At 51.5% G+C, this 17,344-nt stretch overlaps 1 protein-coding gene across 1 annotated transcript in view; it reads right to left on the reverse strand.

The window, feature by feature from the left end:
- The window catches only part of Cbp80 (Nuclear cap-binding protein subunit 1), a 123,134-nt gene that overhangs the window by 52,918 nt on the left and 52,872 nt on the right, over positions 1–17,344 (reverse strand). Inside the window, exon 17 of the mRNA XM_050189232.3 lies at positions 17,117–17,239. Within this exon, the coding sequence (XP_050045189.2) occupies positions 17,117–17,239 (123 nt within the window). The remainder of the gene's footprint in view (positions 1–17,116; positions 17,240–17,344) is intronic.

Here is a 17,344-nt window from a genome sequence, read left to right on the forward strand (position 1 = left end):
CCCTACGGTCACAAACTTGCCGCACAGAAGGTGCTTTCCGGCCGTGTGCAGACGTAAAACAGAGCCCTATGTCACGTACATTCAGGACGTCTTGGCTCTGTGCCGCAAAGTTGATGCACACATGACTGAGTCAGACAAGGTATCCCACATCCTCAAAGGCATTGCCGATGACGCCTTCAACTTGCTCGTATTCAACAACGTCGCGACGGTGGATGCTGTTATAAAAGAGTGCCGCCGCCTGGAACTCGCTAAAAGCCGATGTATCGACCAGCAGTTTGCCCGTTTGCCCAACACCCCAGCGACATCTTCCTGTGCCGACGCTCCTCGTCCCAACAACACTGGCGGTATTACCAAGATCGTCCGGCGTGAGATTGAGGCCGCCTATCCGGCTGCCTTCGACTCCAGCCCCACCAACGCACCTGCAGTCACGGTTTCCCTGATCCAGGCAGTTGTCCGCCAGGAGTTTGAAAACATGGGCCTTCACACCATCTGCTCGGCCCATCGCCCTGATACCCATCCGGCTTCTTCGATTCCGCCCCGTCCCGCATCTTCTTACCCACCACGTTTCCGCAACCCAGCTGAATGGCGCACTGCTGACGACAAGCCCATTTGTTTTCGCTGCCGTCGCATCAGGCACATTTCTCGGCACTGTCGAAGTCGCTCGGCTTCCCCGACCCGGTCTGCTTATACCGCCTACTCTCGCCCCTCAGGTGGCCCTTCTCGTCCCTATGCCGCACGCTCCGATAATGCCGCCACTGACTCTCCTGCGCCGAACCGCCCCTATTCTCGTTCACCTTCGCCCCAACGACGACAATCTCGCTCTCCCCAGCCCCGTCGCTCCTTTTCGCCGACTCCCTTCGGACGCCGCTCCCAGCCGGAAAACTAGATGATGCAGCGCCTCGAGGTGACGCTGCATTGCTCCCTACGCCGCCAAATCCTCTACTCACGTTGCCCACTCATCTGAACCTTCTTGACGTGCAAGTCGACGGTGTTCCTGTATCTGCTCTTATAGACATTGGGGCGCATTTGTCGGTAATGAGCGCTGACCTTCGTACCCGTCTGAAAATAATAATCACGCCCGCCACGACGCATGTTGTCCATGACGCCGATGGTGGAACAGCCCCCGTAATTGGTATGTGTGCCGCCCGTGTCTCCTTCGCCGATCGCTCCACTACCGTGCTATTCACAGTCATCGCCCACTGTCCCCACGACATCATCCTCGGCTTAGACTTCCTCTCCGCACATTCTGCTCTCATTGATTGTTCCGCCAGTACTCTCCGCCTTGACCTGCCTGTTCTGGATCCCGCTGAACCACACCCCAGTCGCCTCAGTTTCGTCGACTTCGTTCGCTTGCCACCTACGGCACTGACTTACATTGACCTAGTGTCATCCCCACCAGTGCCCGACGGTCACCATATCGCGGCTCCTATGCAAGACGTCCTCCTTACACACGGGATCACGGTACCTCATACCGTTTTATCTATTATGGCGAATTGCGTCTGCCTGCCAGTGGTCAATTTTGGCTTGACGACACAAGTGCTGCCACGCGGGATGTCTCTGGCCCAGCTTTGCTCATTCGAGGATCACTCAATAGCATCTATTGAGGTAGACGACAATTCAGCCGATCCTCCTCTACCATCGCAGTCGACAACTTGTACCATCGCCGACTTGCAGAAAATGATTGCGCCCGACATGCCGTCCGAGCACGCTCGTGAGCTCTACCGCGTTCTGTTTTCCTACAACGAAATTTTTTACTTTAACGATCGTCCTTTGGCCCAAACTACAGCTGTTAAACATCGCATTAATACCGGCGATGCCCCTCCTATTCATCGCCGCCCGTATCGAGCGTCACCGGCTGAGCGTCAAGTTATTCACGCAGAAGTTCGCAATATGCTTGCCAAGAACATCATAGAACCGTCATGTAGTCCATGGGCGTCACCTGTTGTACTGGTAAAAAAAGAAGGATGGCTCATGGCGCTTTTGCGTGGATTATCGGCTCCTTAACAGGGTTACCAAAAAGGACGTGTATCCCCTACCTCGGATCGATGATGCCCTTGACTGCCTCCATGGTGCTCGCTACTTCTCCTCTATTAACCTCCGCTCCGGCTACTGGCAGATTGCCGTGGACGATCTCGACCGCGAGAAGACTGCTTTTGTAACTCCGGACGGTCTTTATCAATTCAAAGTGATGCCGTTCGGTCTATGTAACGCTCCTGCCACTTTTGAACGCATGATGGATTCCCTTCTTCACGGCTTCAAATGGTCCACATGCCTGTGCTACTTGGACGACGTCATAGTATTCCCCCCAACGTTCGCTACGCACCTCGAGCGCCTCTCGGCAGTCCTGGACGTTTTTCGTCGCGCCGGTCTGCAACTGAACGCATCGAAGTGCCAATTCGGCCGTCGCCAGATTACCGTCCTTGGGCATTTCGTTGACGCGAACAGAGTGCAACTGGACCCAGGCAAGATCCATGCTGTTACACACTTCCCTGTTCCAAAGTGTGTCAAGGATGTGCGCAGCTTCATCGGCCTTTGTTCCTACTTCCGCCGTTTCGTGAAAAATTTCGCGGCCATAGCACGACCACTCACCGAGCTTTTGAAAAAAGATGCCCCTTTCCAGTGGGGCGATAACGAGGCCTCTGCATTCTTGCACCTAATCGACGTTCTCACAACGCCTCCCGTTCTGGCCCATTTCGATCCTTCTGCGCCTACCAAAGTCCGTACTGATGCCAGCGGTCACGGAATTGGCGCAGTACTGGCACAACGCCAGCGCGGCAACAACCGTGTTATCGCTTGCGCCAGCAGGCTCCTCTCACCCTCCGAGCGCAACTATTCCATCACTGAGCGTGAGTGTCTGGCCCTAGTTTGGGCGGTTGTGAAGTTCCGCCCATACTTATATGGCCGACCCTTTTCCGTTGTCACAGACCATTACGCGCTTTGCTGGTTATGCTCACTGAAAGATCCTACAGGAAGACTTGGTCGCTGGGCCTTACGCCTCCAAGAATATTCATATACTGTCACCTACAAATCTGGCCGACTACACAAGGACGCTGACTGCCTGTCTCGTTACCCGGTAGACGAGCCTGACGACGCCGACAGTAGTACCGCCAACGGCATTTTCTCTGTGTCTGCCTTCGCTAACATCGCCGATGAGCAGTACCGAGACCTACCGCTGCAAGCACTCATCGAGAGTCTGCGCTCTGCACCTACCGACGCGTCCGTTCGCCGCTATGTCCTCCAGGGCGGCATTCTGTACCGAAGGAACTTCCTCTCTGACGGATCTGATCTTCTTCTTGTCGTGCCAAAACATCTACGACAGACTGTGCTCTTTGAGATGCATGACGCACCTACTGCAGGACATCTTGGCGTAACCCGCACGTACGACCGCGTTAGCCGCCGCTTCTATTGGCCTGGTCTCACTCGCTCCGTCCGACGCTATGTTGCTGCCTGTGGTACCTGCCAGCGTCGGAAAACATCTCAGGTGCTACCTGCCGGTCATCTCCAGCCGATCACTGTCCCTGTGGAACCGTTCTTTCGTGTTGGATTAGACCTCCTCGGTCCCTTTCCCACGTCATCCTCTGGGAACAAATGGGTAGTTGTCGCAACTGATTACGCCACCCGATACGCTATCACCCAGGCTCTCCCTACCAGTTGCGCCACTGACGTCGCGGACTTTCTCTTGCGTGACATTATCTTACTTCATGGCGCCCCGCGACAGCTGCTCACTGACCGTGGTCGTAACTTCCTCTCGAAAGTTATCGCCGACATTGTACGTTCCTGCTCCACTCAACACAAGCTGACTACCTCATACCATCATCAAACCAATGGCCTGACAGAGCGGTTAAACCGTACTCTTACCGATATGCTGTCCAAGTCGTTTCCAAGGACCACCACGACTGGGACATTGCCCTTCCTTACGTCACATTTGCTTATAATTCTTCCCGGCACGACACCGCCGGATTTTCTCCCTTTTATCTACTCTACGGTCGCGAACCGACCTTGCCCCTTGACACGGCACTTCCTCCTGCTTCGATCTCAACAAGCGAGTATGCGCGCGACGCCATCGCCCTCGCCGACCATGCACGCCAGCTTGCCCGTGCTCGACTGACGGACTCGCAAACCACTCAGCAGCGTCAGTACAACGCCCGCCACCGTGACGTACAGTTTTCGCCTGGTGCGCTCGTGCTCTTGTGGTCGCCCTCTCGTCACGTCGGACTTTCACAAAAGCTCCTTTCGCGATACACAGGGTCCTACCGCGTGCTGCGCCAGGTGACGCCTGTGACGTACGAAATTGCTCCTGTGAGCTCAACCTCATCATCTGCTCTGGCATCTAGTGATGTCGTGCACGTCAGTAGGCTCAAGGCCTACTACACTGCTTCCGAGTCCGGCCTTTAGTCGCTCCGGGACGGCGCTTTTGCCGCCGGGGGTAGTGCTATGGAATAGTATTACCAATGACGAAGAGGCGAGCAGTAAGAAGACGACGACGACGAGTGGAGGCTAGCGCGGGCTGTTGCCTCTTGGCCAAGTGCGGCGTATTACATTGTAAATATACTTGTATATAGCTTTTCATCTGCGTCTTCTTACGTAACAATATCAAGATTTCACGGTAGTTTGAAAACGATTGCCTTGAACGGGCCCTGAAACAATTATTTAACTAATCATAGAATGGCCTCACTATTGAAAGATGTTGTCTTACGAATCTGCTGCCGCAAAAATGTTCCAAATCATTCAAGTGTAACTGGAGCTAGACGTACAGGGTGTCTCCCACGTTGACATTTCCGAATTCCCTGAGTTTTCCAGGATTTCCCTGAGTGTCCTTGCAACATAGCATAAAACACAGCAGCACCTTCCTCAAACGGTACTCTATAACGATACATCTCACTCAGAAGTAAAATGGAAGTAATTTATGTTATCAAAATGTTTAATTTACCCTAAGCTTCATGTTTGTGCTCTATTCCTTGCTACCACTGCATAGAAATGGCAAAAATAGGTCACGTCCACAAATGTGGATGCCATGATTGAAGGGGATATGAGCTAAATCAACTGATAGCAAGCTCATTGGTACGAGGCCCGAACTTTGTCACAACTGTGACTCTCTCTAAACAGCTGGTGCGTCAACATCAAGTGTCCTGACATTCTCTCATGACGTTTTTTCACTGGCTGATCTGGAGTGGATGCCAAAATCTTCGTGTGAGCGCTCGTGTTTCATAAATCCGAATCAGCCAGCGGAAAGCAAAAACGCTCCACGGGAGATCACACAGGAAGTCTGTGTACACGTCACACAAACAGGTTCCGGAAACTATGCCCGACTTCTGCTCTGTATGTTTTCACGGCAACCAATGTCGCCGTGCGTAATGGACACTTTGCAAAAAAGCTGCTGTGCATGCGCAAGCACGCTGCTCGCGAGCACCCCCTATGTGGTTGGAAAGCCAGCAAATGAATCCCCGCCTGGCTGGGCATACCAGCAGGCCCAGGCAAGCTCCCATGGCCACATTTCTCAATGCTATGCCAGCGCACTGCATTGCATATGGATCTACGAATTATTACGCCAAGAATAAAGTCGTTTGTTTTTTAGTTGTTTCCGTCTGAGTAGCGGTACCCACTAAAAAGAGTGTCATGGGTGAATGCCGTAAAGCAGTTGAATGCGGACAGCTCAGTGTGGTAACCAAACGAGCACTCAGGGATTCGGATTCACAGCGCTCACTTTATAACAGGTATACATCATGCATTTTGGCCTGTAATGAGTCCTTTTTATTAATATTTGCCTTTCTTCAATTTTAGGCCAGCCTTCAAACTTTCCTAGCCACTCTGACTACGTGCTGTTTTCACATACACCCGAACTTCCGGTCGGGCTGCACTGCAGCAGCACAGTCGTTGCATGGATAAAGAGGCATGCAACAGCACGTTAATGACAGTGAAGTAGGATTTCGTTGTGGCATATGCACGACGGCATCAGCTAGTGGTTTCAGAGCACGCTCTTGTGCTCAATGTATGCTCCTAGCTCTGAGCGTGCAGGCTCGCTCTGCCAGCGTCTCGCGGGCGTAAACCGCATGCATGTGAGCATGTCAGCTAACACACACATTTTTACTGCGAGTGGAAATGAAGATCAAAGGCCGTATTTGCTAACGATTATTTTGAAAATCCTGTCATACCATATCGCACGTTGCTACGCTTCTGATAGCACATAGATTGGCTACTTGATGCGACGAGCTACATGACATAAATGCAATCTGTTGGAAAATGTGCCGCTTAGTCTGCGATCATTCTATGCTGCCACTCGAAGTACGAGATAAGTGAGCGATATAAAGCAAAGGCTAGCTGATGGAATGCAGCCTGCTTTGACAGCTCACGATGCAACAGGTTGTATGCACAACCAACATCTACACAAGCCACTCCAGTTCATCCTGGGCTTCATTTTAGCTTTGTTTTAATGCCTAGATGTAACAGTTCACACAGCACTAAATGTGCATAGTAATGCACATAGTTCAGCTTCTACAACACCGCAGGAAGCAAAAAGCAAGAGTGAATCTACAGACGTCAAGTCCAATGGGGCAGGCGCAAGCTGCCCAAACAAGACCTACTTGTGGGTCATTGGCGCTCAGATTGAGCATAACATTCTTCACACAACCCTCTTCTTTAAATCAACCATGATGGGCCTGCCGCACGGTCATGATTGTTGAGTGCAGGGAGCTCCACACCTGGTCGCTGGCGATCGAGCATCAAGAAAAGTCGTAAGTACATCCCGTGTCCACAAAAATAAAACAGAATGCAGTCTTCCTCCATCATTTTGACACGTCGTAAAACAACTAAACAAATGACGAGCTGAATTTCACACGATCGAACTCGATGACACAGGTAGCAACGAGGCGACGACGGGGAATGTTTTCCAGACAAATACAGTCAAACCTCGATATATCGAACACGGATATATCGAATTATTGCATATATCGAACAATTTCTATATCACATGGAAAATCGCATGCATTTTTAATTCTTTATTTCGAACGGGGCCGGATGTAAAATGGGTATATCGAACTCCGCCGCCCCAGACCAAGTGCGCTCTGTTGACATGAGGCGAGCTTTCCCGCAACACTCTCGAAGATAGCGGCGGCGCGATCGGCGTTCCAGACTGCTGCGTACGACAGCTGCCCACATCGGTTGCGCCGAGGGTGCCATTTGAACGTAGCGGCGTACACACGCGGCGGCTTGGAGCCAGAGCCAGAGCCAGCACGGCCGCCTCGATCACGCGCGCACGGCGAGGCTTGCCCCCGCCGTGCGCGCGTGATCAAGGCGGCCGTGGAGCCAGTTGGAGCGCTTTGTCGGTGCTGAGCCACACATCATGTGCATTGCGGACTTCGTTGGCAGTGACGACAGCACCGGAACAGTGGCGGAGTTAACAGACGTGGATATCGCGGCAGAAGTGACTGCTGAGCGGCCAAACGAAGACGCTGCCGAGGCTGATCCAGCAAGCGCTGATGTTGCCCCGCTCCCGACTGCAACTGAGGCTGTAGCTGCTTTGGCCGTTGTACGCCGCTACTGCGGCGCAATAGAAGGCACTGGACTGTCTCTTGTGGACCGTTTGGACTATGTTGAGGACGCCGTGGTCAAGCACGCGGTTGCCAATATGAAGCAGGCTACGCTGCTTCAGTACTTTCAGCGAACTAAATAAATACTTTGTTTGAAGCTTCATGTGAGTATCTATTGCGCCACGATTGGTTCATTGATTGATTTGCGCTATAGTTTTTGACGTGTTTTCTACGTGATTTTATATATCGAATTCTGGCTATATCGAACTATTTTGCGATCACCGCGCTGTTCGATATATCGAGGTTCGACTGTACTCTTGCACCCAGCACCCCGAACGCTTCCTTACGTCTACGGCAGGGGGCGCTCACTTTTTTGCAAAATGTCCATTTGACCCCGGCAGTCGCAGAGTCCGTCTCTTCGATGCTGCGCCCGCAAGGATTGTGCATGGACAACGCACATTGAAAGCTTTATATAGCACCTGCGTCACTTCGTAATCGCTGTCGCCCAAGCTCTTTGCTAAATGCGAGCTCTACAGCAGCACCAAATGCAGCCATTTTGCGAAGCAACACAATTTTGTGCGTACCAACCAGATACCGATTTTGCTTGAAGACGGAAGTGACACGAGCTATTTCCACTCGAATGCACGCCTCGGTGGCGGAGCAAGTGAGAGCGATCCGGCACGGAGCAAGTTGATCTGAAACGACCAGCGGAAAGTGCGAACCCACTCCAGATTGACCAGTGAAATTCGGATTCGTTGCCACGGATCAAGAAATCCTGCTCCGAATCGACCAGTGAAAAACGCCATCAGCCTGCGCACAATGCCCCAGTGTTGCCTTTCACTGCTTTAAAGAGTTTATTTCGGTTTGGATGAGGGACACCTGCCTCTCAAGCTCCTTGAAAGAAGTGGCGGCATGCTTCGTTTCTCGTTCATTCCTGAATGCGTAGGTCCTTTCTGTTCTTGTCTTCCTTCCCTTACGCGTTCGCCCTGTGCAATCAACGTCCAATTTTTTGGACTCCCAAGGAGCCGTGAAAACATCCGAAAAATCGTGCAGTTCGAAAAAATGAATGCAAGTCTCTTACTGCCCTTAAGGGCTCAAATCGCCACAGGCACATCCAAAAAGGCCTGCGAGTATACTTATTAGGCATATCGGTGCTCTTCATGTCACATGAGATTGCGGGTGGATGCGTGTATAATTAAGGAATAGTACATACTGTGTCCCATGACAATTGCCGCTTCCCACGCTTGTTATGCATCACCGCAATACTTACGTGTATGCTTCATCGCGTAACATCGCTGTATTGAGGCGAAGCTGTATTGAAGAAGCCGGCATTATGCGATGCGTCGTGCTTTCCGAGTTTCAAAGCCAATCGCGAGGACCACAAAGATGGAGTCGGTGTCATTGCTGACAGCGCCGAATTCTTTCAATGAAAAACAGGGCGCCAAACGGCAAGAAGCTTAATAGCGAACGTGGAAGCAGCTAGGCCTAGCGTTTGTGGCGGTGGTGGCTACGGCTGCCAGTGGATCTGTGCACCAGAGCACCGGTTCGAGGCGGCAAGGTAATCAAAATGGCAGCGGTGGTGGCTTTGATTAATGCTGTTTCCAACCTGCGGTCAAGGCAAAAAGTCTGGAAAATCGGACGGTGAAGGGTTCTTGTGGCCGAAATTTCAAACGTTCTTATACATTTGCTCTATGGGGTACGTGGTGGTGCCACGAAGCTGTCTGAATTATTGGGCGTCCGGAAAGTCGATCGCTGACCGTACACTGGCAACTCCTCCAGCCGATGACACGGCATCAAAGATGATTCATTACGATCCTTCTCTGTTACTTGAGCGAGCATTGCCTTGACTTTGGTGCCCTTTCAATAAAATTACAGCTAATTTTCCCTGATAGATGCACAAATTCACTGAGTTTTCCCTCAGTATTTCCAGACTATTTAAAATCCCTGAGAATTCCCGGTTTTCCCAGTTGGTAGACACCCTGGAGGTAGTTACCACACTGACACGCAGCTTTCTCCCTCCTTTCATATCCGCTAGCACGCTGAAGTCACACAGGGTGGATGGCAAGAGGACAAGGCCCTACCCAAAAGTTGGGCATTTTCGTTCGTTTTTTTTTTTTTCTCTTCACGATGCTACTTCGCATCAGTGTCGTGCGGTGCTCTCTCGATGCGAGATGGGCACTCAGGCGCCAGGAGTTGTGTCATTTACAGAGACCAATCAGCATATTTGGCTGACTGATCACCTGGCCGATGAGAGGGCTCGATGCGGCACTCCATAGTGGCTGTGGTATCTACACTATGCAGCACACCAGTGCGATGGAGGCCACACTCAGCAGATATAGATGCATGTAAGTGGCATTTGTAGACAGGAAGTGCAATGATAAAATACTTGTGTATTTTTCATATATTTAACTCCACATGAGCTATTATAGTACTACTAAGAATATTCTGGCAATCACGAAATCAGCCAATAACAGTCGGCAAGCTTGGCTGCTTGCGATGTGGCTGCATGACGTAATTGCAAAATTGTGAGAGCAAGTGGTTTTGTACAGTTTTTGACACGAAACTGTAAATTACCTGCTGCATGCTGTGCAGTAATATTTGGCTCGCATGTTCAAAGGACCCTCATCTACAGATCAGCATGTTTTCTTCTTATCTTCAACAAGTATTTCAGGGCGCTTTTAAGGGATCATGACAACCTCAGCTTGTCATTGGCAGTGATAACTTCTTAGCTTATGATAAGCCTACCTCGTTATGCATATTTTGCCACTTTATGAATGGCTTGTTTTGTGCAGAGGCCATAAAACTGCTTTTTCTTTCACAACATAGGTGGCAGGAAACATTCTGTGTCATCACTGCTTTTACCGAGTGCCAGGATCCCCATATCTGGGATGACACTCTACATGACAGAAAGTCAGAAGTCCTGCGTTGTGTGTGCCACCACACCACAGTTAGCCTCCAGTAGTTCACTCACAGCAGCTGTGAAAATTCAGTTTTCTTAATTTTGTGCCAGGACACTAGTGCCAGTATGTCAGTGTAACATCACGTAGTGCAAATTTATTTTTCATATTCTGGCCATTGCTGTCCAGTAAAAGGTTTTGAAACTTCATAGTAGCTCAGTCTTTGACTCTTGAATACAATGCAGTCTATCTTTACCAATAAAACTTAGCTAAATAAAACTAATGTAGCGAAGAAGACTGGCGCGCCCTATGGATGCACTATCATCATCGGCCCGCCAACGAAGAGGGGCTCGCGCTCTCGGTGTTTGACGCTCGACTGAGACGGTCGTGTTCCTGAGTGTTCAATAAACTGCATTACATATTTGGTGGAGGTGCGGGGTAGTACTTCCACAACCACCCTGGAACTACGTAATCGGACACTGCCAGCCATCATGCCTGACGACGCCAGCCAAACAACACCTCCAGCATCGCCAACACTGATTTGTCCTGGCTCAGTGGGTCAACGCGATCCTCCGATCTTCAGCGGTTCCGACGAATACGATGTAGAAGATTGGTTCACGACATATGAGCGGGTGAGTGCCCACAATAAATGGGACGATGCTGCAAAGCTCAGTTGCGTGAACTTCTACCTCACTGGTGTAGCTAGCGTGTGGTACCACAACCACGAATCCGACCTCAGCACCTGGCCAGATTTGAAGGCGCGCATTACTCAAGTCTTCGGTCGCCCTGAGGTGCGGAAGCTTTGTGCCGAAGAGCGCTTGCGCCGCCGCTCCCAGCAACCCGGTGAAAAATTCACGAAGTACATAGCAGACGTTGTGGACCTGTGCAAGCGCATCGATCCATCGATGACTGAGTCTGACAAGATACGTCACGTAATGAAGGGCATCGAAGACGACGCATTCCAAATTCTCCTCTCGAAAAGCCCACAGACCGCAGTGAAGTCACTGAACTTTGTCAAAGCTACGACGAACTCGGGAGACGTCTACTCACTCGACGTTCTTCGGTCCCCGATACTTCCCTTGCAAGTTTAGCCGCTGTAATTAACGACCATTTGTTCGGCGAAATCAAGGAATTTATACGCTCCAAAGTTGCCAGCCCGCTATCCCTACTCACCGCCGTCCCAGAGCCTACACCATCCTTGGCTCCTACCCTGTGTCAGATGCTCCGGGAACAAGTGTCCGAAGCTATTCAGTCCCCTCGTGCAGCGCCACCATTGCCTGTACCTCTAAGCTACGCCGAGGTTGCAGCACGACCACCTCCATCGACTTTATCAGCACCACCGTTTGCTACACCGTCACATCCAATCCTTCCAGTGTACACCACCAGATCACCAGCTAGCACGGGACCCTGGCATACACCCAACAATCGCCCCGTGTGCTTCTGTGGAATCCCTGGTCACGTGGCATGGCACTGTCGCCGTCGCTTATGGCTCCAAGGTAATGACCAACCTGTCCGCTCCTACGCTTCGCCAGCTTCGTCCTTCTTGCCACCAAATGACTCGCACTTACCGTCTACGACCAACGTCATCCCTTCTGCCCGTGATCGTCGCTCGCCATCCCCTCGTCGCCGCTCACTTTCCCCCATGCAGCGGCGTCCAGTCCCATCGGAGCAGGAAAGCTAGCTACCGCACTTCAAGAGGCGAGAACTGCGTTCCAGTCGAACCACACAAAGCCTCGCTCTCTTCCGACGAACGTAATCAAAGTATCTGTAGAAGGAGTCGTCACACTGGCATTAGTCGACACAGGCGCCGCCATTTCAGTAGTTATGGAAGAACTTTGCCGCAAGCTTTGAAAAGTAATGATGCCCTTATCTGCGCTGTCACTCCGGATAGCAAGTTCCCAGTGCATTACCCCTGTAGCCGCATCTACCGCCTGCATCGTCATTCAAGGATACACGTATACAGTCGAGTTTGTCGTCCTCTCATCCTGTTCATATGACGTCATCTTGGGGTGAGACTTCCTTTCCGATCATCAGGTCATCATTGATTGTTCTCGCGTCGAAGTTGAATTTTCTCCGCTTTCTGATATCCGTTTACATGACTCACGATTTTGGTGACAAACTGGCCATTACAGAAGACACCACGATCCCTCCGCACTCTTCTGTGATTGCGAATGCCTGCTCTACTTTCGCCACTGCCACCACTGCCCTGTTTGTCCAATCGGACATTTTTGTTCGCCGACGGTGTTCCCTTCCCTTTGCTGTCCTAACTGTCAGTGATGGCTGCACGCGACTGCTCGTTTCCAACACTAAGGCCACGCCCCTCGTCTTACGTCGTGGTGAGTGCCTTGGACGTCTTCAGCCTGCCGACTCAGTGACCATCTTTGATGCACCTCTTGACAACATCTGTTCAGGCGTGAACTCATTGACTTATAGCTTGCCTTGTCCCCAGCCTATGCAAGACGTCTTCCATAGCTCAGTAGATGCCCTCCTGAGCCCTACGCAGCGTTCGCAGCTTCTCAGCCTTCTACAGAAATACCAATCTACGTTCGACTGTCAACAAGCCCCACTAGGCCGCACATCGACTATACGTCACGAGATCGACACCGGTACCCACGCACCACTGCACCAGAGGCCTTATCGTGTATCACCCGCGGAGTGCCGTGTTATCGAAAATCAAGTAAGCGACATGCTTGAGCGTGGAGTGGTTCAACCCTCTAATACAGTCGCCGACCGTTTATTCGGACCTCACGGGGACTGCGGAAATGTCCGAATAAACAGGTGTCCGAAAAAGCAGATTAAGAAAAAAAAATGAAATCCTTTATTTCCACGCACTTATTCGGGCTCGGCAGTAGGCTTGAAGAAATCGTTAGTGCGCCGTTGCACGCTGTTCCGTTTACGCGCAATCAGATAAGCCTGAATCTCGGAGAGGGTCGTACGGGCACTATAGGCGGCTGAAAGCACAGTCACTGCCTGTGCACGCTCCGCATGCGACGGCAGCGTAGCACATGGTGCGTCATCTTCTGACTCGGGAGTCATCGTCCGGCGGTGCAGTAGAAACCTGACGAATGATCTCGCCGTCGTCGAGTTCTGCGCATGTCAGTACAGCAGTGTCAGCACCTGTGAAACTGTCAAATGAGACGGTGTCCGGAATCGCAATGCAACCACTGCGCAGGTCTCGGCAGAACATTTTCGGGAGCACATCGGAAGGCGACAAATCTTAGGCCTCCCGGCACCCGCTTGCCGGCATTCCCCAGCGCAGTCTGCGCGAGCACTGTCGGCGCCATTAGACACTTGACGCGATGTTTCCGTACGCCGCGTTGGATCACCGAAACCTCGACACAGCACACAAAGCAAACACCACCGTGCCGACACCAGTTGCACAAACGAAAAACGTGGCCTGCTCGCAGCGTCGTGCACGAAAGAAACAAATCAGCTGCTGGATTGTCTTGACATGGCTTACTAAGCTGAAACCGGAACTGCTGTACGGCCACTCTATCGAACCAGGCAGAAACGATGATGATGAGCGGGGATTTCCAGTAGCGCCACTTCGTGGGGCAGCAAGGAGGCTCCGTTCAAAACAAAGCTGGCTTTCAGCAAGTCGAACTATGCGCCGGTCAGAGTCGGTGCATGATGCCCTCGATCGAGTTGGCTCAAGGAGTGTCCAAAAATTAAATGAGAGGTTGCAAGGTGTCCGAACTTTCGGCAGCTGTTATACATTATGGTCTATGGGGAGAATGGCGGTGCCGCGAAGCTGACCGAATAATCGGGCATGTCCGAATTTTTGGAGTCCGGAAAATCGGTCGGCGACTGTAGTCCCTGGGCGTCACCTGTAGTCCTGGTTAAGAAAAAAGATGGCTGAATTAGATTTTGCGTCGACTACCGCCGTCTTAATAACATAACTCGCAGAGACGTCTACCCTCTACCGCGCATCAACGATGCTCTGGATTGTTTGCAAGGCGCAGAGTATTTTTCTTCGCTCGATTTACGCTCAGGCTATTGGCAAGTGCCTGTGAATCCTGCCGATCGCCCGAAGACAGTTTTCATGACCCCCGACGGCCTATATGAATTCAACGTTATGCCGTTTGGGCTTTGCAATGCCCCTGCTACATTCGAACGAATGATGGACAATCTCCTTCGTGGGCTAAAGTGGAAGACATGCCTATGTTACCTTGACGATGTCGTCATCTTTTCTCCAGATTTTCCCACACATCTATACTGTCTCGAACAAGTCCTGCAGTGCATCACCGAGGCAGGCTTCCAGCTCAACTTGAAGAAATGTCACTTTGAAGCCAAGCAGCTTGCAATACTTGGACACATTGTATCGAAAGATGGCATACTACCCGATCCTTCCAAACTTCGCGCCGTCGCCGAATTCCCGAAACTCACGTCCCTGAAAGAACTTCGGAGCTTTATCGGGCTCTGCTCTTACTTTCGTCGTTTTATCCGGAATTTCGCTTCTATCATTGTTCCCTTGACTCAGCTGCTTCGCGGCGACACACAGCTTTCTACTTGGGCCACAGGTTGCAACGATGCTTTTGAAATGATGCAGCGTTTGCTCACTTCGCCTCCCGTACTGCTCCATTTCGACCCCATAGCCCCCACGGAAGTCCACACCAACGCCAGGGGCGTAGGACTTGGTGCCGTGCTTGCACAGCGAAAAAGTGGGCATGATGAATACGTAGTAGCCTACGCAAGCCAAACACTAACGAAAGCGGAATCCAACTTCTCTGTCACCGAAAAGGAGTGCCTGGCTATAATCTGGGCCCTTGGAAAATTCCGACCCTACCTGTATGACCACCCCTTCGACGTCGTTACAGATCACCATGCTCTAAGTTGGTTATTGACTTTAAAAGATCTGTCTGGCCGCCTTGCGCGATGGGCTCTACGGTTACAAGACTTCGACATACGCATCATTTACCGGTCTGGCCGTAAACACACCGACGCGGATGCCGTCTCTCGGTCGCCCACACCAAGTGATATGACTTGCATTTCAGTCATCGAATTGACGTTTTCGTCGCCTGTGTACTTCAAAATGGCTGTGGAGCAACGCAAAGATCCCTGGATTGCGGCACTTATGGATTGCGTTTCTGACACTTCAACAACCCGCCCTTCACGCGCTATCCGCCGCCAAGCTTCTCATTTTGAGTTACGAGATGGTGTTCTCTATCATCGAAATTACGCTTCCGATGGCCGCAAATGGTTATTAGTCGTCCCCCGCCATATGCGCACAGATGTATGCTCCGCTCTCCATTCAGACCCGCAATGCGCCCATGCCGGCCTCTTCAAGACTTACGCCAGGCTTCGTTTCCACTTTTATTGGCATGGCATGTATAATTTTGTGCGAAAGTACATTCACTCGTGCACAGCGTGCCAACAACGTAAGCTTCCTGCCCCTTGTCCTTCTGGTCCTTTACAGCCCGTTCCTTGTCTACCCCGACCATTCGACTGCGTCGGCATCGATCTCTAGGGTCCTCTTCCCTGCACATCAGCTGGCAATCACTGGATTATTGTCGCTGTCGACCACCTCACCCACTATGCAGAACCTGCGACACTGCAAACAGCGACAGCCCACGACATTGCGTCCTTCCCCCTGCATCACTTCATACTGCGTCATGGGGCACCACGGGAACTTCTGAGTGACAGAGGGCGTGCGTTTCTTTCCGAAGTTCTTAACGCCCTTCCGACCGCGTGCCATACCGTCCATCGCACCACTACAGCTTATCATCCGCAAGCAAACGGCATAACAGAATGGTTCAATCGTACTTTGGGCGACATGCTATTCATGTACATTACATCGGAGCATACCAAGTGGGACCTTGTTTTGCCATATATTACGTACGCCTATAAAACCGCATCACAGGCCACAACAGGATTTTCGCCATTCTTCCTCGTCTATGGCCATGAACCTACCTGTACGCTCGACACCATTCTCCTTTACCGGCCTGACCCATCAGAGGGCACGCATCTGTCTGAAGCCTTCAAGTATGCCGAGGAATGCCGTCAGCTGGCCCATTCGTTCACGGCAGAAGACCAGAGTCTCCAAAAATTCCGTCGCGATGATGAATGACCTCCCTGCACCCACCAGCTGGACTCACTAGTCTGGCTTTGGATACCTTCAAGCACCCCTGGTCTATCTTCTAAACTCCTCGCTCAATACCACGGTCCCTACCGCGTCGTCCAACAGACAATGCCAGTCAACTACGTCGTCGAGCTGCTAACGCCATCGACTGACTTGAGGCGTCGCAGACGCGAGACAGTGCACGTCCAGAGGCTTAAACCCTATTACGACCCTCTTGTCCTCGCTTCTCCTTGAGTCGCCAGGATGGCTCCTCCTTCTCCAGGTGGCAGTTGTAGCGAAGAAGACTGGCGTGCCCTATGGACGCACTATCATCATCGGCTCGCCGATGAAGAGGGGCTCGCGCTCTCGGTGCCTGACGCTAGACTGAGACGGTCACGTTCCTGACTGTTCAATAAACCTCATTACACTAAATTATTTACACCTGCGCAGAGGCCTTCAAAATCCATGACGTCATGGCACGCTGGTGTGGGAAGTTCATGGCAGCATTGCCAACCAGAATTTTGTTTTTCAGCCTTTTCTGGTTTACCAAGCATCTTCTTATAGTACCACTTTAAAGTCCCTCGAATGCCATAAACCTTCAACAGCAACAGTGCAGGAAAGGGTAGCCAACTTACTGCCCTCGTCCTCCTGCAGGGGGTTGGGTAACTCCCCAAGAACTTCAAGGGCTTCCTCAGGCGTGCATTTGTTGCGGATGCAGCTGCCCAACCGTGCTGCAACAGATGCTCCGGGTAGGTCATCTGCACAGAGAGGACGTAAAAATGATCAGATCCCACACACTGTGGGAACCGATGTAAGCGAAGCATTCCAGGCTGGATGCTTTGATTGATGATAATTAGAGGTGA

This window comes from Dermacentor andersoni, chromosome 2, assembly GCF_023375885.2.
Source record: "Dermacentor andersoni chromosome 2, qqDerAnde1_hic_scaffold, whole genome shotgun sequence".
Lineage (NCBI taxonomy): Eukaryota > Metazoa > Arthropoda > Arachnida > Ixodida > Ixodidae > Dermacentor > Dermacentor andersoni.